At 49.5% G+C, this 21,200-nt stretch overlaps 3 protein-coding genes across 8 annotated transcripts in view; 1 reads left to right on the forward strand and 2 right to left on the reverse strand.

Annotated features, from left to right (window-relative positions):
• The window catches only part of AP1M1 (adaptor related protein complex 1 subunit mu 1), a 29,723-nt gene extending 20,832 nt beyond the window's left edge, over nt 1–8,891 (reverse strand). For 5 of the 6 annotated variants that reach the window (XM_085009166.1, XM_085009165.1, XM_005661197.4 and 2 more), the window contains exons 1-3: nt 8,719–8,866; nt 3,040–3,196; nt 575–642 (exon numbers count right to left, since the gene is read on the reverse strand). In XM_085009166.1, the coding sequence (XP_084865292.1) occupies nt 575–642; nt 3,040–3,196; nt 8,719–8,760 (267 nt within the window). In that variant the 5' untranslated portion in view covers nt 8,761–8,866. 6 annotated transcript variants of the gene reach the window in all.
• Nucleotides 8,892–9,076: 185 nt separating this feature from the next.
• Nucleotides 9,077–21,200, forward strand: part of CIB3 (calcium and integrin binding family member 3) — a 28,326-nt gene continuing 16,202 nt past the window's right edge. The window contains exon 1 of the mRNA XM_021083597.2: nt 9,077–9,159. Coding sequence (XP_020939256.1) covers nt 9,104–9,159 — 56 coding nt within the window. The 5' untranslated portion in view covers nt 9,077–9,103. The remainder of the gene's footprint in view (nt 9,160–21,200) is intronic.
• FAM32A (family with sequence similarity 32 member A) lies at nt 11,414–17,037 on the reverse strand. Its single transcript, NM_001243887.1, has 4 exons — nt 16,934–17,037; nt 16,680–16,821; nt 13,054–13,107; nt 11,414–12,758 (listed from the first exon to the last, which is right to left on the reverse strand). Exons 1-4 carry the CDS (start codon nt 17,005–17,007, stop codon nt 12,690–12,692), a joined length of 339 nt encoding a protein of 112 aa, NP_001230816.1. The 5' UTR covers nt 17,008–17,037; the 3' UTR covers nt 11,414–12,689.

Consider the following 21,200-nt stretch of genomic DNA (forward strand, 5'->3'; position numbering starts at 1 on the left):
TAGTGAAATCTAAACTCCTCACTAGGCCCTATGCACCCCTTACCCCATGGTCCAGCCCTGCCACCTTGCTGACCTCAGCCCCACACTGTCCTGGGCACACTGGGCACCAAGTGCACTCCCACCCCAAGGCCTCTGCATGTGCCACTCTCTCTGCCTCTCCACCTGGTTGTCAGCTGGGCCTGCCATGTGTCACCTCTCTCTGTGGTGGGGCCTCAGGCTTCTGTGCCTTTATAGCCCCTGAGGAGACTCTGAGCAGAAATTGGCTCTGCCCTCCTGGTTAACCCAGCTGCTCATCTCCACCCTTCCTCAGCCATCTGGGGGGCACACCTGTCCCTTCCAGAATTTGGGTTCGCTCCAAGCCTGGGCCCCACCTGTTCACTTGCCTCACTTTGTGGATGGACAATTAAGGTTGCAGAATCCCACACAGAGCAGGTGGGGTTCCCCTAGTCCACTTCCTGGGGTTCTGGCTCTAGAACTCCCTAGGGATGCTGCAGCTCTCGGGTGGCTGGGAAGTGGGGATATACTTCAGAGCCAGCTGACTGATACCCCTCATGGCCCCTGTGGCTTGACTCACCTGCACCACCTTATAGAGGAAGGAGAACACCAATGACACACACGCGTTCTTCTTGGAGGTGGCGACCACTGCATGGCAGCTGCAGTTAAGGAGCACTCAGAGGCCTGGGCTTCTGCCTCATAGACCCCAGTTCACTGCATGTTTGGGAGAGATGCCCACCTCAACCCTGGGCTCGGAGTCACCCCTAGCCATTGACTTGGCCCTCAGTGGGTCCAAGACCAGGTGGTTACAGTAGGACAAGGTCCAGGTCCCTAGAGAGTGCTGATCTGACAGAAGGGCAGCAGGGGGCAGAGGGTACCCACCCCAGCTGCTAGGCAGGGCACTGCCCTGAGGAGGTGATACCTGAGCTGAGGGCTGAAGCCCAGGGTATGGTGGAGGGCACTTCAAGTGGGGTGAGCAGCAGGGTGGGAGGAGGTAGTGCAGTGTGTCCTGGGAGCAGAAAGCAGGACACAATCGGCCCTTCCCCAAAGCCCAGGGCTTGTGTGACCCTCCTGAGGTCCAGGGCTCTCTGGCCAGGCTCTGAGGGAAGAAGCTAGGGACAATTCTGGCTCTTACCTTTCAGCAAGCCTTCATCCCTGAAACAAACCTTTTTAAACAAAGCCCCCATTCTCTCATCTGTTTGATGGGAGCCTGAGACTAGATTCACCAAGGTGACGTTTGTAAAGTGCCTGGCATACACACTCTCCCTCTGACATGGGGGCATGTACCCACCTCCCAGGGTCATTGTGTCCTGGGCACTTCCTGTTCCTCTTTCCCTAAGGGGCCTTAAGCCACCCGGGAGGCCAGTTCCTCCACCGAAGGCCCGTGTTGGGGGCCTATTCATAACAGGCCTGTGCCATCCCATGGACAAGATCTGAGCTCTGGGAGAGAGAAGGGGCCGCCTCCACCTCACTTCCTGCCTCATCCAGGTCAAGCTTCGGGCCCCAGGAAATGGACCCTTGGCCAGAAAGGATTACTGGCTTCCTACCTCCAGTCTGGGTCACATGCCCTCCAGGTGCCTTCTAAGGAGGGGCACCAGGTACCTCCAACCCTCACGACTGGGCCTTGCTGGAAACTGCCTCTTGATAATGGAACTCAGGGTGTGCTGGGCACTGGCAGCTGAGGGGTGAGCCCTCGCTGTCTCCTCCCTGGCTGCCCATGTGTGAAACACTGAGGCCCAACTGGAAACTGGTCTGACAGCTCCTGCTGAGCTGGCACAGCCTCCCCTCCCTCCTTTCCACACTTGGACAACATTGCCCAGACTCAGGGCAGCTTTCAAGACAGCAAACTCCCAGGTTACAGGCCACCTGCAATACTCTGTGCTGTGGGGATCCAGACCTCAGGGACCTGGATGAGGGTCCTGGCCAACACCTCCCACACTGTACTGTGCACACAAATCACCAGGGGTGGCCCCATTAAGAAGCAGACTCTGACCCAGCAAGGCTGCCTGGGGCCTGGGATTCTGCAATTCCAAAAGGCTCCTAGGAGAGGCTCTAGCCCATGGACCACACCTGCACTAGCAAGGTCTATGTGTCTCCATGAACATGGGAAAGGTGACAGAACCCATGTCTGCTGGGTGCAATGCAGATGCACCAGATCATCTGACCCTAACAGTCCTGCAGGGATCTCCCTGGACCGTGAGAAGGCGAGGACTTGACTTCAGTCACAGAGCTATGGAGCCTGGGTCTGAACAGGGCTGTGGGCTGCAAAGCCAGGCTCTTCTTGCAGCAGGATATCAGAATGTGCCTAGAGGGCTGACCAAAGCCATAGGGTGGCCAGTCAGACCTCACAGATGGAAACTAGCTCAGCCAGGCCTTCACATGGCCTGAGTGGGGGGGGGCTCTGAGATCTGGGCAGGGATGGGAAGAATATCCCCTTCTCTGTCTCCCACTACCTCTCATGGTCCAAGCCACCACCCCTCCCACCTGGATGCTGACCCCTTCCTCCCCATGTCTACTCCTGATCCCTGAAGTCTGGCCTCCAGAGACTTCCAGAAGACGCAAATCTGACAGTGTCACTCCTCTGCTTGAAACCCTCCAAATATGTCCCATCACACTTAATGTGATGTCCTACAAGGCCCCACACTGCACATTCCTGCTAACCACTTGGGCCTTGCTCCTACCATGCAATTCTCTCCAGTGCTCCAGCCATCCCCACCACAGCTTTGGAATGAGACCTGGCCCAAGCCTAGTGCTCCTTGTGCAGGCGCACTCCTGTGGCTGGAGGACACCTGGCCTTCCTGTAGGTCTCTTCCAGGATATCACCTCCTCAGGGAAGCCTCCCTGGCTCCCTGGACCAGAATGGACCAGACAAAGACCCCTGTCACACTTGTCATCCTTGGGCAACAGGCAGCTCCAGGAAAACAGGGCTGTGCCTGATGGCCCCTGCTGGCCCAAGCCAGTCCTGGCAGCTCTCAGTTGCTTGCTCACGAACGCACACACACATGCCCAACAGGAGTCCCCCAGGAATGCCCCGCAAAGGGATACGATACAGGTTGTTATGCTTGATCCACATAAAGCGGACGCCCCCGTGGGCCAGGATGGGTGACAGCATCCCTTCCTCCTCCTTCTCCATCAGGATGGGCATGAAGTGCTCCACCTCCGACATGTCCACATCACCGCGGTAGTTCCGGCAGATGAGCACCTGGGTGGAGGTGGAAGAGGGAAGACACTTGCACAAGCTGGATGCTGGGAGTGGGGGTGGGAGGAAGATGAAAACCAGCTTTCTTCCCTCCTGGGACCCCAATTACACCTGTCCATTAAAAGGGCCATCTGATTTCCATTTCCCAGGGAGCTCCTCAAGGAAAGCATTTCCCCAAGTCAACTTCCCCAAGTCTTTGCAGGGGGAGCGTGGGAGGGGGCTATAGGGCAAGAGTCCAGGACTGCATTACTCGGGAGATGCTACGGTAAACAACAGTTCTGCAGGCTCCTGCTGTGGTGCAGTGGGTTAAGGATCCTGTGTTGTCTCTGCAGTGGGGCAGGTTCAATCCCCGGCATTGCCACAGCTGTGGTGTAGGTCACAGATGCAATCCCTGGCCAGGGAACTTCCATATGCCATGAGTGCAGGCAAACAAACAAACAAACAGAAAAACACAACTACAACATCCCACAGATTCTCACTGCAGATCTTGTTGGCACCTTTCCTATGTTAATGCACCTGCTCTTCTGTCTGCATTTGGGGAGGAACACTGCTGAGTGTACTAGAACCTGTCTGTGTCCTGAAGAGAAGCCCTTCTCCTCATGGCTCTCCCATGGCCTGTGGGTGTGGATAAGCAGTACCACTGCTGATGGGAACATAGAAGGAGGACAACCACTCTGGTGAAGTCTGGCAGGTTCTCAAAAAGTTTGTGACCCAGCCATTCCTCTCTTATGTTTACCCAAGAGAAAGGAAACCATATGTCCATATGAAGACACGTGCATGGATGTTCACAGTAGCTTTATTTTAAATAAATTCAGGCTGGTGAGATGCCAGTGTCCTTCAACAGGTGAATGGAGACACCAACTGTCCACCCACACCATGGGACACTCCTCAGCTGCGGAAAGGAACATCTACTGATACCAGGGACAGCATGACGGAATCTCAGGATCACTAAGCTGAGTGAAAGAAACCAGACAATGGGGAGCATATCTATGTGATTCCACTTAAATAAATCTGGAGAAATAGTAACAGAAAACACATCAGTGGCTGCCTGGGGAGAGGCTGGACATAGAAGGGTGTGAGGAAGCTTCAGGGGGTGATGGACTGTGCTTATGGTTTCCTGGGTATACATAATAACTGAACTCATCAAACCATATGCTTTAAATAAGCACAGTCTGTTACATGTAAGTTACACCTCCCTGAAGGACTAAAAAAGGAGGTGTGAGATACTGACTCACAGACTTTAAAAAACTTAAGGTGGTTTCCAAATGAGACAGGTTGGGCAGTGGGGGACGTGCTGGGGGTTTGTGATGGAAGTGCTATAAAACTAGGTTGTGATGATCATTGCACAACTATAAATGTAATAAAATTCATTGAGTAATAAAAGAATTCCTAAAAAAATTTAAAAAATAAAATGAGAGTGGTGGATTGAAAGGATGTAAATTTTAAAAGTTAAAATGAAGAAAAAATAAATAAATGTCTACAGTGAAAAAAAAAAAAAAAAAAAAAGGAGGTGAGAAGCTATGCCATTCCAAGCCAGGCTCTATTTGGAGATGCTGCCTAGAGCTGCTGCCATTCTTGTGTGTCCGTGAGGACAGCTGGCTGCAGGGACTCAGTAAGGTGCTGAGAATGACACCACTGAACTGACCGGACTGGGAACCGCCTGCCTCAGAACCTGTCGTTTCATAAAATACATGGTTTTACTGTTTCGTTTTTTTTGCTCACCTTCATCACCAGAGCTGCACAGAGGTCCACTCATTCAACAAGCATACAGCATGTATCCTGCTACCGTACATCATGCTGGGTCTAGGGACACAGGGTTGACCAAGACAAACAGGATCCCTGCACTGAGACACTTGCTCAAGGGGAAGTGAGAGACTCTTCATGCGTATGACCTTCAAACTGAGGCTTGAGGGGACAGGGGACAGGTGCGATAGAGGCAGAGGGACCAGTGTGGTTGAAGCCTTGGGGCGGGGAGTGCAGCCCATGGGAAACCTAGGAGTGTGGTTAGGTGGAGTGAGAGTAGCCTTGGAGCTGGGGCTGCAGGCCCCGGATAAGAGGACAAAGGCAGGAGCCAGGACAGATTGGAAGATGGCAAGCAACACTGAGGTGACAACCCTTACCCCCTGCTGCTGAGCCTGACTCCACAATTCCTTCCTCACAATGAGTGAGGGGGCCTTCTTAGAAGTCGAAGGTCAGATCAGATCTCTCCCCTGTTGAAAGTGCCATCTACCCCAGCCTCCCTTCAAACAGAACAAGCCACAAGTCCATCTCTATGGCTGTCTGGCTCTTCACAGCCCCTCCAACGCCTCTCCATCCATGTTCCCTGGGCTCACCCCTTTCCAGCATCCCTGGCCAGCACTCTTGCTCTCTCTGAGCAATGTGCATCTGCTCCTGCTTCAGGGCTTCTGCACTTGCAGTTCCCTCTGTCCAGAATGCTCTGCCCTAGACCTTCTCAGTTCTTAAGCCTCAGCTCAGAGGGCACCTCCTCTGAGAAGTCTTCCCTGCGTACCCTGGCTGAGATCATATCCTATCCCTTTCTACTCCCAACCCCACTTTATCATCACTGCCCACATCACCATTGCATTATATATTCATATCCTTATTTATCATCTGTTGCTTCTACTAAAGTCTAACACTCTTTGAGAACAGACCACTTTACGGCTGTGTCTCAGCACCCACAACAGAGCCTGGCCCTTAGGAGCTTCTCAGTAAATGTCTGTGCAAGTGAATGTGGTGGTGACAAAAAGGAGGCCAGGATAATGCCCAGGTCTCCCACCTGGGCAGCTGCATGGATGGTAACGTCACCCACTCAGAGAGAGCAGGGTGGGGTGTGAAGATGAGCTCGTTTTGGGAAATGCTGAGTTTGCAGTGCCTGTGAGACCTTCAAGGTGTCCTGGAGACTGGTGGGTCTCCAGTTCAGTGCTCTGGACTGGTGTACAAATTTGAGAGTTATTGGCACAGTGACATAAATCAAAGCCTGCCCCCAAGGAGAGTGACAGCATGGGAGGCACGCTAGGCCTGAACCTGAGGAGCTGGCCTCTGGTGGTGGTGGGGGGGGGGGTGCAGCACACATTCAGAGAAAGAGGGGAAAACAGAGAGCCAATGGAAGCCTTCTGAGGAGGAGCGTGGCAGGTGGTGATGGAAGTTGCAGAGAAGTGAGAAAGATAAGGGGCAGAGAAATGTCCGTGGAGGGTTTTCTATCTGCTGAAAGTGGTCACGCTGGTTTCCTTGGTGATCAGAGGCTCTGGCTGTCAGGTAGACGAGTGGTTGTGAATGTATTGATGTGCCATTATCTTATTTTTGATTTAATGGAGTCTGCGCAGAAGGCCAACATTCAAAACATGAGGTCCGTGGGGCAGGGTGAGGGGGTGGGGGGCGGAGGATAATAAATAGCATGATGGTTACTCAGGACAGGAGGCTGCCTCTGGAGCTTCCTGAAAGGCATGTCTGATTATGCTTCTCCCAGGCTATGGTCTCCTCATGGTGGCTTTTCCTTCTTGAGATAAAATAGTCCCTTCTGTCCTGCCCTCCTGTTTGGACATCCTCAATACCCATGGCCTTCTTGATGCCATCTCCGAGGCTCCAGCACCAACTAGGACTTCTGGCTTGCCAGGCCCAATAGGCTGCCACTCACCCCTTGGGCCCACTGTGACACCTCCTTGTCCACCTGACTACCACCTGGTCACCTTCCCAGCTCTGGCCTCTCCTTCCTCCAGGAAGCCTTTCGTAACCACTTCTGCTGCCAGCCAAAACTAAGGTTGGGCAACTTCATTACCTGGGGCTTTGTCCTTGCCCTTGTTGCTAAGTACATCTGCCTATTTAGATCCATGTCTCTGTTTGGGTCTGTCAGCTTTCATGCACCTCCCCTGCCAGAGCTCGAGGTCCATGGGGACTAACATGGACTGTGGACCATGGGTGGTGCTGAGCTTGTCTTGAGCTCAGGGAGTTCACACACTTGCCCGAGGTCACGTAGCTGAGCAGCAGAGACAGGTTTTGAGCTCAGCCCTAACTCCTCAGGTCAACCCTGGACTTGGTGCATGTGAGGTGCTCATGAAATGTTTGCTGAAGAAACAAGTGATGTGAGCAGGCAGTCTGCGGCACTGCTGCGGACACGGTGACCATGGCAGAAACAAGAACATGTGCTACCAAGACACAGGGAACACTGCACCCTCCCAGTCCCTGGTGTGCCCTGTGCCCTCTAAGAAGGCTGGGGAAGGAAGCCTGGCCCAGGGCCTGTTGACTTTGGGTGGCCTCCAAGGCAGGCAACCCACTCAAGGGGCTCTGGGAAAGTGCTGGGGGTGGGGACTGGGGTGGCAAGGGACAGTCACTTTACCTCTTCACTCCCTACTGCTTCTGCGCTACTCCTGTTCCCTCCGCCTAGGCCTGGCACCCACTAACTCATCCATGAGGGGCCTGTTTTAATGTTGTTAGTCCTGTCTTTTCTTATTATTCCCCAATGAAAGAGGCCAGTTGCCTTCTAGAAGGAATGGACTTGGGGGGAAGACAGTAGGCCTCCTCTGAAAGCTTTGCAATCCCTCCTTTAAGAACTTTTCCCTGAAACCCCTGGGAAAAGCACCGAGGTTCTAGTTATGTCCAATTCCTCCATCATGTCTCAGCTGGGTTTGTCACTCCCCCTGGGAAGCCCTCCCTGACCCCCAGCGGAGGTGGACTTTCCTATTACATCCTCACTGCTCCACAACTTATATTTATTTGTGCTTTTTGAGATCAGTGTCCCTCTCGCCCATCAGATTGTGAGCTCCAGAAGGACAGGGACAGACTCTGATTTTGCTCTCCAAAGGCAACCCAAAGGTTAGCACCCTGCCCAGCACTTCGTAGATATTCCCCAAATACCAGCTGAATGAACAAATGATTCTGGGTTCCACTCCCAGACCTGCCACTTCTCTGTGACTGACCAGTGTGACCTTAGGCAGGTTGCATTTCCTCTCTGTGCCTCAGTTTCTCCCTCTGTAAAACAGCATTCCCACCACCCACCTCACCTAACCCTTATAACTCAATGTTACAATGAATGTTAAGAAACCCCTACAAGGACTGCTACAGAAAAGTCGCTGGATAAACAGAAGCTTCCGAGCTCTCGGAGAGCGGGACTGGCCTGAGGGCACAGTGTCCCCGCCACGCCTCACCACCTCCGGTCAAGGGTCGCCCAGCCCCGCGGCGTCAGGCCTGGCTTACATGCCGGCAGCGGCCCGCGCTCCTAGCGGCCTCGGGTTCCCCGGGACCCCCACGGAGGCCGGAGCTCATTGCCCACAGAGGTGAGGATGGGGGTCGTGCACGCGTTTACCTTGCAACGGCCGCAGCCCACCGCGTTACCTAGCAACAAGGCAGGACTCACAGACAGAAGACACCTTCTCGGTTACCTACCAACAGGGTAGAGCCCTCAGGTGAGGCCAAAGCTTCAAAGACCAGGGAGGCTCCCATTGGCCGGCTACCTAGCAACAGGGTGGGTCCCCAGGGGCGAGGCCCCGGCCAGTTGCCTGGCAACACCGAGGGTGGGGAGCCATCAGTACCTTGCCCTTCAGGTCCAGCACGTAGACGGCACTGGCGGACATGGCGGCTGCAAAAACCCTCGGCACTGGCCGAAGGCGGCGGCGACAGCGGTGACTGCCAGGCGGTGAGCCAGGCCGGGCGCACCCGAGACAGTTCCTCTCCACTTCCGGCCCGGGGAGTAGCGCGCGGACCGTTAGGTCTGGCCGTGGACGCGCTGCCAAAGCGCAGGCGCAAGGCGCCATGTGCGCAGGCGCAATATTCCCGATAAGGCCTTATTTTCCGCTCCTCCCTCAAGTATCCCGGAAGTAAGCTCTTAGGGGAGGGGCGGGGAGGGGCGGGGAGGGGCGGGGCCAAGCCGGGCGGACGGCGGAAGAGCAACTCTCTAGCTGCCTGGTTGGACGGCGAATGGCAGCTGGGAAAACTCATGTCGCTGGAAAATCCCACTTGGTGGGCCAAACTAGGTGAGAGATCCTGGTGGTGGAACCCACCGAGGGCCCAGCCATGTGGAACTCATAGTTTGGTGGGGAAGGCTGGGGAACAAATACATAGACACCAATTGTGATACACTTTATAAGGAGGGATAAGGTGGTGGTTACTTGGAAAGAACTCAAACTCTCTGAATGGCAATCGAGCCTCATCAACAGTAAGTTCCTGTCACCTGTCAGTGCTAACATTTGGTAAACAAGCGTGCAGTTTATTGCCTGAAATGATCTGAAAACCACGCCTCACTGAACCTAGGCAAAAAGGTGATTTATTTCTGTAGGTAGTGGTCACTGTGAGTAATGCAAATTGTGACTCCTGATTCATCTAATTGAATTATACCTTGTTTGCTTTTATGAATACTCGGCCTTTGGAGAAATGCTGCATTCTGTCCCAGTGAACCATCACAATGCCCTGGGCCCCAGGCCCTGCACTATCAGAACCATTTACCCCGGCTGCCTGCCTCTTACTTTTATCTTCCTTACTGCCTCCATTTTGGGTTTTGAGAGTTAGTTTTTGCAACTTTGTGGTTATATACCTTCTACTTAAGGTAGAGATGTAAGTGCAAGAAAATCCAGAGAAGAAAACTAGAACCTTTAAAGATTACCAGTGAATCCTGGGCATAAAGCAGCTGAGAAGCTTTTTGACACCGTCTCTTAAGCAATCTGATTATACCTAGCCTCACTCTGCCCAAATTATGTTTTTAGGAAAAAAGTGTCTTTTTTTTTCTTAAATTACAAAACTGTACATTGCACTGAAGAAATCAGGAAATGCCAAAAAGTATAAAGAAATCCACATGGGAGCGGTAACCCCTCTCATTATGGAGGATTTCCTTTCAGACTTGCTCTGGGCATTTTATTATTTTTTTCTCTCTGTGAGATGTAAATGTTCTACAATGGCTCTCAGGAGCACTTACCTTATCTAGACCATCTTTATTTTAGCTCCTGAGACTGAAGGAAAAAAAAGGAAGAGGGGGGAAGGAGAAGGGCTTTTCCACTCAAGTGGAAACACTGACATCTCTGGTTCTGCTTTATGTAAAAATTAACTTGTAAATGAGTTCTCTTTAACTGACTTAAAAGTAAGCGACGCTGATATTTGGCCTCTGTGCACCAAGGCAGAAGTGAATCTCAGAGACAGAGTTTTGGGTGAAATAGAAAAGAATAGCTTTTGGGAGTTCCCTTGTGGCACAACATGTTAAGGATCTGGCATTGTCACTGCTGTGGCTTGGGTTTGATCCCTGGCCTGGGAACTTCCACATGCCAAGGGCATGGCCAAAAAGTAAATAAAAATTCTTCCCCCCCCCCCAAAAAAAAAAAAAGAAAAAAGAAAAAGAATAGCTCTATTGCTTTGCCAGGCAAAGGGGACCACAGTGGACTAATGCCCTCAAAAAACTATGTCCCTGCTCTGGGCATTTTAGATACAGTATAATGCAGTATCAAGGCAAGGATGGAGCTGGGAGGACAAGTCTTTCGAGGAAACAAAAACTCCAACATGCCAATACTGTCACAATAAACACGCAACACAAAAATTACTTGTAACTTCCTTTTCAGTGCATGTGGAGGAATTTGAATCACATCTGAATTTCATCCTTTGTATTTAATGTATAAGCCAGATTTGTCCTGTGCAACATCTCAGAAAAGACCATATTTACTGTGGTAGACAGTGCTTCTCAAACTTTGCTGTGCAGTGGGGTCACTTGGGGAGCTCTGAAAAATCTCCGTGATGGAACCCCAACCCCAGGCAGCCCCAGTAATTAATGCACCCCAGGAGAGTCCAACGTACATATTTTGAGGACCATTGTGGTAGACTGAAACAGTGATGGCCCTCAGTAAACCGTCTCCTGCTGTTCGTGCTCTTGTGCAGTTCCCTCCCAGAGTGGGTTTGGCAATGTGACTTGTGTTAGCCAATGGAATAGGTTACTTCAGTGAAGGGAGATTCTAGAGGACCTTCTGGCCCCAGGCAAGTCAGCATAGCTCACACATGAACTGAACTATACTACGTGGGGTAGAACCATCCAGCTGAGCATGGTCAACCCAAGAATCCTGAGAGACTAATCCTATTGTTTTAAGTCACCCCATTTTGAGGTGGGTGAATAGGCAGTTGGAAACACATGTCACCTCTTCTCCAAATTGAAGGTGAACAGTCACTTTGCAGTATGTATACTTTGTGATAGTCCAAAAGGCAGCATTTCTAGTGATAATCAAACAGCTTGTAATTAAGATACTCAGACATCTATTTAATAACTGTTTTTTTGCTTTATTCTGCATTTCACATATGACAGTCCCAAACCCAACACTGTATTTTTCTCTGGGACTTTGTTAATGCTTTCAGCATCTATGTCAACACACTTCTCCCCGAGAACATTTGCAGGTTAATCCTCTTTTGATGGGTACATGTAGGCTCTCAAAGATCCTGGCTCTCCAGCACAGGAAACTAGGTCCTCTCAATTGCCCCATGTCTGTCTGTGCTGGGGCTCTGCCTTGCTCCCATCACCCCTGAGGTGTCCTTAGGCCAGGAATGCCAAACATGTTATGTACCAACTCTGAATAAATACAGGGGGGCTGCTTGGAGCCCAGGGTTGAGGGTGAGAAGGCAGGCTGTGTCTGGGTCCCATTACAAAGAATGCTGTGCTGGTTTGGTGGTGTTTGCCATGGCAACACCCACTAGATACATCTGGAATGGGGATATTGGGAGAAGAGACTACACGCTGGCCACAAGTTGGGGAGTTCGCTGGTGGCCTAGTGGTTAGGATTCAGCACTTTCACTGCTGCTGCCAGGGCTCAATCCCCAGTCTGGGAATTGAGATCCCATGTCAAGCTGCTGCATACCATAGCCAACTGCCCCCACCCCTGCCCTCCCTCTGCCCCTCCAACCCAAGAACAACAAAAAAAGAAAGGGACAAGGCATATCTTCCATCCTTGCCTTAGGTGGTTGTTCTGTTTCCCAGGCTGCATTGTCTCACTGGCCAGGTGGTTGAGGAAGCAGTCTGAAGGGCACAAGGCTGCAAGTGGCTTTAACAGGCCTTGGACAGGAGAGCACAAGCCCCAAGCCAGAAGAAGCTTGTAAGGGCAGCCCATGTAGGGTCCTGCAGGGGTCTATGTGCTGCAGGCCATGCTGGCATTAGCTCCTTGTCCTCTGGGGTTGTTTCATCCAGGCAAAGCTGGCTGGCTGGCTGGCAAGAGTTAGATGCAACACGGGGTAAAAACACTTTCCCGTGGCACCTACACAGAAATAACTTTAATCTCCGGATAAATTTTCAAAAATTTCCAGTCCAAACTAAAAAGGTTTCTTTCTTCTACACGCTACCGAGAAATCAAAATAGAGTTAAAGGATAGTCTGACTTTAATCAAGTTCCAGAATGAGGGCACACTGCTTTGAAAAGCACTGTCTCAGCAGAGAACTCAAGGGTTTGTGTAATATAATGTTTCCAGAAAATACCAAAGGCACAAATATGGCCCCCAGTCCGCCTTCTGCTTCCCCTTGATGCCATTCCATATCCCGGGCTGGGAGGCTACTTCGTCCAGCTGACTTTCGGAATGTCATAGTGCTCTGTGAGAGTATCCAGGTGTCTGTTGAAGTCCTGGGAAAGCCGAGGAGAAAGCCCACATCAGCAGAGACCCAAGCAGGGCACAACAGACATGCAGCACTGCCCACTCCCACTTCATGTCTGGTCTCTCCTCAAGGAACCCTGCCTCTCAAAGCCACACTACTAAAGCCTTATGGATGCCTTTAAATGACCCTGGGGAGGTTGGGTTAACCGCCCCCATCCCCTACTCCCCCGCCAACACTCCAATGACTCTGCTGCTAGGCTCCCAGCCTCTGGGCCCAGGCTGGTCCTTACAGGGCTCAGTCTCCCCCACCAGCATGTGACTTACCTCTACTCTCTGCTTGTGGGTTTTGGATGCTTTCTTCAGGATCCTTTCCATTTGCTAAAAAGAGGAGAGAAATAGAGATAAATGACATGCTTCATGTAGCCAAAGCCAGCACGAGATAGAAGACAGGAGCCCTGGCCAGCCTGGCTCTCATACTTAGAACAGCTGGAATTCTCAGGTATACAGTTTGCCCCTCCATCAACTCCACTCCAGAGGGTCCAATAAGGATGCCTTGGTATAACACATCCCACTGGGAACCCAAGTCAGCTGCCCTTTGGTCTAAGTGGCAGGAAATGTACTAGCACTGACTCAAGGAGACTCCACTGAGAGCTACAGATGTGCTTGCTTCCTGCATCCTTGGACAACTGGTTACCTTCTCAGCTTGCAGAAAAATCAAGTCTCACATGGGGTTTGAAGAAGGATGAGAAATGAGGAAGGTAAAGGGCCCGACACAGAATAGGTGCTAGAGTGACAGTACACAGTGCCAAGAGGGCTACAAGATCCGGGTCACCTTAATGAGTATGATTCTAGAATCTACATCCTGTACCACATGCCCGCCCTGCTTCTTATGCTCAATACCAATGGTACAGGAATGAATTAAGAGCAATGGATGCAGAGCTGCAGAGACCTGGGCCCACAGCTGGCACTATACCTACTATCTGGCTGACTGTGGCCAACCCATGTTGGTGCCCCCCCGCCCATGAACCGAGGGCCCTGGTGCAGTCCTCTCCTACACTGACTCTGGATTGGTCCTGTGACACAGTTTACTTAACAGAATGCAGTGCCAGTGCCAGGCTGAAGCTGTAAGAACGCCCAGAAGCTTTTGCTTTATGTTCTTAGAAGCTAGCCACCATGCAGGAAGTCTGATGACCTTGCTGGAAAGAAAGGACCTGGAAAATGAGATGACATGTGGGGAGGGAGGCCCTGGGAGGAGCACTGAGGCACCAGACACGTGATGGTGAACATCTTGGATGTTCCAGCCCAGTGGGGCCTCCAGCCCCAGTTGCCATTTGATGGCACTAGATTCCAAGGAAGGCCAGTAGGAGAACCACCCACCTAAGCCTAGTCAACTCATAGAAGCATGAGATACAATGTGGACTTCCCTCTGGCTGTTCCTCCCTTCCCCTCCTGTTCTCCTTGGCTGCCTCCTCATCTCCCTCTACACCCAGGTAGCTCCCACCTGACTGATACTCCCTCTCCCTCTGAAGTATCCACCTTGTCCACCCCACCTCTTCCTGCTGCCATGAGTCCAAGTGAGGCCTGTGTCTCCTCACAAGAGGTCACACTGACTTGACCAGCTGTCACCAATGCCAGGTACTTGGCATGGCTCTGCCCTCTCTCTTCCCACTCCCTGGACCTAGTTCACAGGTGTCCTGGGTGCTGGTGACAACCCCACGTCACAGACAAGAGAAAGTGAGGACAGATGGGCAGTGATGAGAGCAGTGATGAGGCTGGGGATGTCAAGCCCTGACCCTCTCCACCAGGTTGGGGCCTTCCTCCCAGGAGCTGTCCAGCTTTTTAAAGCCCACTGTGCTCAATCCAACAAGGAACTCAACCAACAAGGAAATGTGCATTTCCCAACTGCACTTTACTTTGCCTTCACCTGCTCCCTTCTCTCTCATCCACCTCATCTTTTTCTTTCACCTGATGCAAATGTAACTCCCAGCAGTTTTCTGGTTTTCAATGCCAGCAACAAAAATTTCACCCTGAAATTCCACCCTACAGCTACAGGCCTGTTTCTCTGTTGCCTGTAACAGCAAATCGTTCAAGATATTTTTTTTCACTTTAAAAAGTTTTACTCAAGTATAGTTGTTTTATAATGTTATGTAAATTTCTGTTGTACAGTAAAGTGATTCATTTACCCATACATACATACATATCCATTTTTTTTTCAGATTCTTTTTCCATATAGGTTATCAAAGAATAGAGTTCCATGTGCTAAATATAGCAGGTCCCCACTGACCACCCTTTCCATATACAATAGTGTGCATATGACAATCACAAACTCCCAATCCATCCCTTCCCCCACCTTTCCCCTCTGGTAATCAAGACTTACTCCTAATCCTTGTCTCCACCTCTGCCCTTCCCCACACTCCACTTGGATCCCCTCTAATCAGCTTTTCCCCCCTCCTCATTCCAAATGCCAGCTGAGGGCTCTAAGTGCTCACCTGACTAGACCTCCTGCCAGCATATAATACAGTTGACCACTTCTTCCTTTTTTTTTTTTTTTTTTTTTTTGCATATTGACAGCTTTTTTTAAAAAAGTTTTTTGTTTTTTTGTTTTTAATTATAGCTGATTTCACTCTTCCCTCTGGAAGCAATTTCTCCACTTGGTTTCTAAAGACATGGTCTCTCCTGGCATCTGTGTGTCCTGTGTTCCTTCGCAATTTTCCCCTCTGTCACCCTCTGCTCAGAGGTCAGATCCTAGACCTCTTGTCTGTCGCTACTCCTCCTCAAAGGATCTCATCCAGTCCCAGGGAAATTCCCAATATTTATCTGAGCTCAGGCCTTTCCTTCAAACTGCAGATTCAGGTATCAAAACTGTCCATGAGAATTCTCCACTTGGATTTCTGGCTGGCACCTCAAATTTAACATCTAGTATCAAAATTTTGATCTCCTGCTTTAGAAATCTGCTTTATTTAATTTATTTATATTTATTTTTATTTTATTTATTTATTTATTTTTGTCTTTTTGCCATTTCTTGGGCTGCTCCCGCAGTATATGGAGGTTCCCAAGCTAGGGGTCGAATGGGAGCTGTAGCTGCCGGCCTACGCCAGAGCCACAGCAATGCAGGATCCGAGCTTCGTCTGCAACCTACACCACAGCTCACCACAACGCCGGATCCTTAACCCACTGAGCAAGGCCAAGGATCGAACTTGCAACCTCATGGTTCCTAGTTGGATCTGTTAACCACTAAGCCACAACGGGGAACTCCAAAAATCTGCCTTATTTATTTTTTAATAAAAACTGGGTGGTGAGAGATATGAGAGGTCGGCATAGAATAGATAAGTTCAGCCCATAATGCTTGCAGGAGGAAATAATCAGTCTAGGCCAGTGGTTCTCAGTTGGGGGCCTTGTATTCAATGTTAAGAGAAAACCACTCATTAGAGCCTTAAAACACAACATATCTGAAGCTGCCGAAGTCGTGGAAACACTTCGTGGTGACTTACAGCAGCCCATTTAATATCAACAGCCAGCATCATTTAAGCACTGACTTCATGCCAGACTTAATGCCATTTACCTGCATCACCTCATCCAAAGTTTCCATTCTTCTTAGAAGAAAGCATTATCCTTACCCCTACACATGAGGAAAGTGAGGGAAGGAGAGAGGAGTCCCTGACCCACAGTGTCTTGGGCAAATGAGGGACCGCGCTGGAATCGAAACCGGGATCTCTAGCCCGCCCCTCTGAAATACACTTCGCCAGAGAAGCTTCCTATCCTCGGAGCTCCCCGCAACGGACTCTTGTCTTCTACTCAGGCAGTAGCTTCTCCCGGTAATTAACGTCCACTCTGGCCACTCGCCCTCCCCGGAGTGTCCTGGGGTAGATCCTGGTTACAAGTCTCCAGGCCCTGCCTCTGAATCCACCCCGGGAGATGCGGGGCGTCCCTCGGCTCCTCACCCAACTTACCCGCTTCTCCTGCATCTTTTCGAAAGCCGCCTGGGCCGGGGTCCGCTTGTCCAGGCCGCGCCGCTTCTCCTCTTCGTTCTTTTTGCTCGTTCCCATGGCTTCCAGGAGTTTCGCCTTGTCTTTGTCCTTCTTTTTCTTCTTCCTGGGGAGACGGGTGGGAGCGAGGGTAATGGCAGGTCAGAGCACCAACCCCGGGCCTCAGGAAGAAGCTTAAAAAGGCAGAATATGGGGTCCCGTGGGCTCTCGGGACTTACCGCTTGGTCACTCCGAGCTCTGCTACACCTTTCAGCTTCAGGGGCCCCCTTTGGACTTGCTCGTAGTCTTCCATGGACCCGGTTTGACGTTCGGGCTGTAAAAATGCCACACTTCCTGTTTGAGAAAGCAACTTCCACCCAAACGCCCGCCTCCCTTTGTTTTGATTGGCTTATCCAGGCGGTGCGCGTGCGCCCTTGGAAGCCGCGTTCGCCACACCTCTGGGTTCCGGGTTGGGCCTGGAGGTCAGGTGAGTTCACATCCTCTGCATTCTGCATCCTGCCTCCTGCCATACTTCCGGCCTTGGTGCTACTTCCGAGCCCATTCACCACCTCCCAACCCTCCCCCACCACCCGGCCCTTTCATCCTCCACACCCTCCTCGCTCACTCTTTGACAGAGAAGCAGTTTCCTAAAACCCAACGTTTTCTTGAGTTTATTGCCATATTTTGAGGGTTCAACAGATTACCTAATTTTGTAAACCTAATTAGTAGTGGTTAGTTTTCCAGCTTTTGGTAAATGATAGTAATATGTGAAATATATTGTTGGTGGCATTTAAGAATTGTCTTTTTTCTTTTTACCACTGCACCTGTGGCATATGAAAGTTCCTAGGCTAGGGGTGGAATTGGAGCTGCAGCTGCAGGCCTATGCCACAGACACCACATCTGTGACATACTCTGCAGCTTGCTGCAATGCTGGATCCTTAATCCGCTGAGCAAGGGGCAGGGATTGAATCTGCATCCTCACGGAGCTACACCCGGCTCTTAACTCACTATGCCACAGTGGGAACTCCTAAATTATTTTTTAAAATCAGTTTTATTGAGGTACAATTTATAAACAGTAAAAGACACCCATTTACATTGTACCCTTCCATGAATATTGTCACATTTATACACCTATGTAATCGCCTGTACAATCAAAATATAGAACATTTTGTCACCCCCAAATTCCTTTGTTCTTCTTTCCAGTTAACCCTTCTATCCCTCTTCCCAGGCAACTCCAAATCTGTTTTCTCTCACTATAGGTTGTGAATGTCTTTTTAAAAATGTTTCATGTACATGGAATCATAACACATGTGTTTTCTTGAGTTAGAGTTTCACTGGGCATAATGTGTTTGAGATCCCTCCTGTTGTTGGGTACAACAGTATTACCATTCTTCTTCTTTGGTGAGTGTTATTCCACATAACTGGAACAGACACCCACCCCCCACACCCACCATGTCCTCCACCTGCCTCTTGTTTGCAGAAAAACTTTAGCTTCCGAGGCTTCCTTTGAATTCCAAAGAGTAAATTTAATCAGAGAAGTGAGAAATTGCAGAAACAAAGGAAAACAGTCAAGTGAGACAAAATAATAATGGTTTAGCTATTAAACAAACTCAAGGGCCTTTGGTTCCTCCTCAAGGGCTATAGATAATATTCTGAGCCATATCCTTTAAGCTGTTTTGTAGATACTGAAACCTCTACCAGGTGAAGGAAGATAACTATATGCTGCCCACAAGCATATAGACCCCAGACTTGTTGGAACCAAAAAGTTGACGATGTTGACTCCCAGTTAACTCACCACCAGCCAATCAGAACTATGTCCATGAGCTGATCACGAACCCTGGCTTCACTCAGTGAGTTAAGGATCTTGCAGGGTGTGAGCTGAGGTGTAGGTCACAGATGCAGCTCAGATCTGGCAATTGCTGTGGCTGTGGCATAGGCCCGGCAGCTGTAGCTCCGATTGGACCCTAGCCTGGGAACTTTCACAGGCCGTGGGTGCAGCCATGTGTGTGTATGTGTGTGTTTTTATATATATAAAATAAAAACCTTTCCCTTAAAACAGAGAGTTTGGGCCTTTTGAACACTAGCTACCTGGACTCCTTGTTTGGTGCCCTGCAATAAACTCTGCACTTTCCTTCATCACAGCCTGGTGTCAGTAGATTGTGACAGGACCAAGTTTGATTTGGTAACACCATTATATAGAAATATATTCAATTTGTTTATCCACTCACCTGTGGATAGATACCTGGGTTGTTTCTAGTTTGTGGCCATAATGAATACAGCTGCTGTGAACATAAGCATATGTCTTTGTATGGACACAGGTCTCAATTCTCTTGGGCTCACTCCAGATGCCTTCACTACTTGAGGTAGAATTGTAGCAAGGTTTGGTTTTCCTCAGAATGAAATGTTGATTGTCAGCAACTCTGGCTTTGTGGCTGTGATAAGAGGAAATAATTGCAGAAGGTATACTGAAAAACCTGATCTTCCAGGAGTCCCCACTGTGGTACAACACTAGGATGCAGGTTCTGTGCCCTCCTGGCATAGTGGGTTAAAGCCTCTGGCATTGCTGCAGCTGTGGTGTAGTTCACAGCTGCAGATCGGATCTGATCCCTGGCCTGGGAATTCCATATGCCGAGTGATGGCCAAAAAAGAAAAGCAAAAAACATCTAATCTTCCAGTGTCATAACACCTGGGGCTCATGGGTTGGGTATTTTATTCCCTGATATCATGAATAATTTGTTGAATAAGCAGAACTATTATCATAACTAAAACACGGTTCTATTTTTGTTTCCTTCCATCCTTTTATTATTTATTTATTTAGTCTTTTTGCCTTTTCGAGGGCCACACCAGCAGCGTATGGAGGTTCCCAGACTAGGGGTCTAATAGGAGCTGTAGCCTCCAGCCTACACCAGAGCCACAGCAATGCCAGATCCAAGCCGTGTCTGTAACCTACACCACAGCTCACCACAACGCCAGATCCTTAACCCACTGAGCAAGGCCAAGGATCGAACTTGCAACTTCATGGCTCCTAGTTGGATTCGTTAACCACTGAGCCACGACAGGAACACCTTTTTTTTTTTTTTTTTGTCTTTTGTACTTTTAGGGCTGCACCCATGGCAAATGGAGATTCCCAGGCTAGGGGTCTAATCAGAGCTGTAGCTGCCCGCCTACACCAGAGCCACAGCAATGCCAGATCTGAGCCACATCTGCAACCTACACCATAGCTCATGGCAATGTGGGATCCTCAACCCACTGAGTGAGGCCAGGGATTGAAGTCGCAACCTTATAGTTCCTAGTCGGATTTGTTTCCACTGTGCCACAATGGGAACTCCAACTTTTCTTTTGGCCATCCTTTTAAACATTGTATTTTTCAATGTGGGTCATCTTCCTTTGCCCTGGGTGATAATGCTGTCAGCCCCTGGCTCTCCTCTCATTTTTTTAGTGTGAAGAAAAGACAGGAAACTCCCTTTATGTGGTAACTAAGCCTCAATTCAATAAGTGGAGTGTCCAGAACTTGATTTGGACAACAGTCTCTTCTTTCCTTTAGCTGGAATGTACTACTGCTAAAAACAAAAAAGACAACAGGCCTCAAATGGAGCCACTTATGCTAAGTTCCACATCACCAAACTGAGAATTTAATTACAGTTTTAGCTCTTCCCGAAATGGAATCTTAAACCAGTCAATCAAGAATTGCCTGGTCATCACTAGTTAGGTAATCTGACTGATAGACTCCTACTGTCTCCTAAAGGAAAGTAATCTTGCAGTAACCAACCTGGTAATATAACACAAAACATAAAATTTACTAATATAACCACTTTATTTAATTTTTTTTGCCATGCCTGCAGCATGTGGAGGTTCCCAGGCCATGGGCTGAACCCATGCCTCAGCAACCTGAGCTGCTGCAGTGAAAATGCCAGATTCTTAACCTGCTGTGCCACAAGGGCACTCCTAATGTAACCACTTTAAATTGTACAATTCATTAAAAAAAGAAAGAAATTTAGGAACTCCCATTGCGGCTTAGGATAACAAACCCGACTAGTACCCAGGAGGACACAGATTCAATCCCTGGCATCGCTTAGTGGGTTAAGGATCAGGTGTTGCTGTGAGCTCTGGTTTGGGTTGGCAGCTACAGCTCCGATTGGACCCCTAGCCTGGGAACTTCTATATGGTGCAGGTGCAGCCCTAAAAAATAAATAAATAAGTAAATTGTACAATCCATCAACATGAAATACATTCATGATATTTTGCATCTATTTATTTTTTATCAGATAACAAAACATCTACAGACATTAATTGTGGAATATGAAATTGAAAAAATACAGAGAAACCCAAAGAAGACAGTAGAAATCACACCCATCCAGGGAAAAAAAATCTGTTACTGTTTTCATTTCTTTGTTTTAGTCTCTTATTATCTATACTTTAAAACAAAATAAATGAGATCTTACTCTATACTTGCTTTCTCACTATTTCCCCTTTACCCTAACAGAATATTGTGACTGCTTTCATGTC

This window comes from Sus scrofa, chromosome 2 (genome assembly GCF_054392235.1).
Source record: "Sus scrofa isolate SSC_HxYL_T2T_F1_AM1 chromosome 2, Sscrofa_HxYL_maternal_Yorkshire_Landrace_v2.0, whole genome shotgun sequence".
NCBI classification, from domain to species: domain Eukaryota; kingdom Metazoa; phylum Chordata; class Mammalia; order Artiodactyla; family Suidae; genus Sus; species Sus scrofa.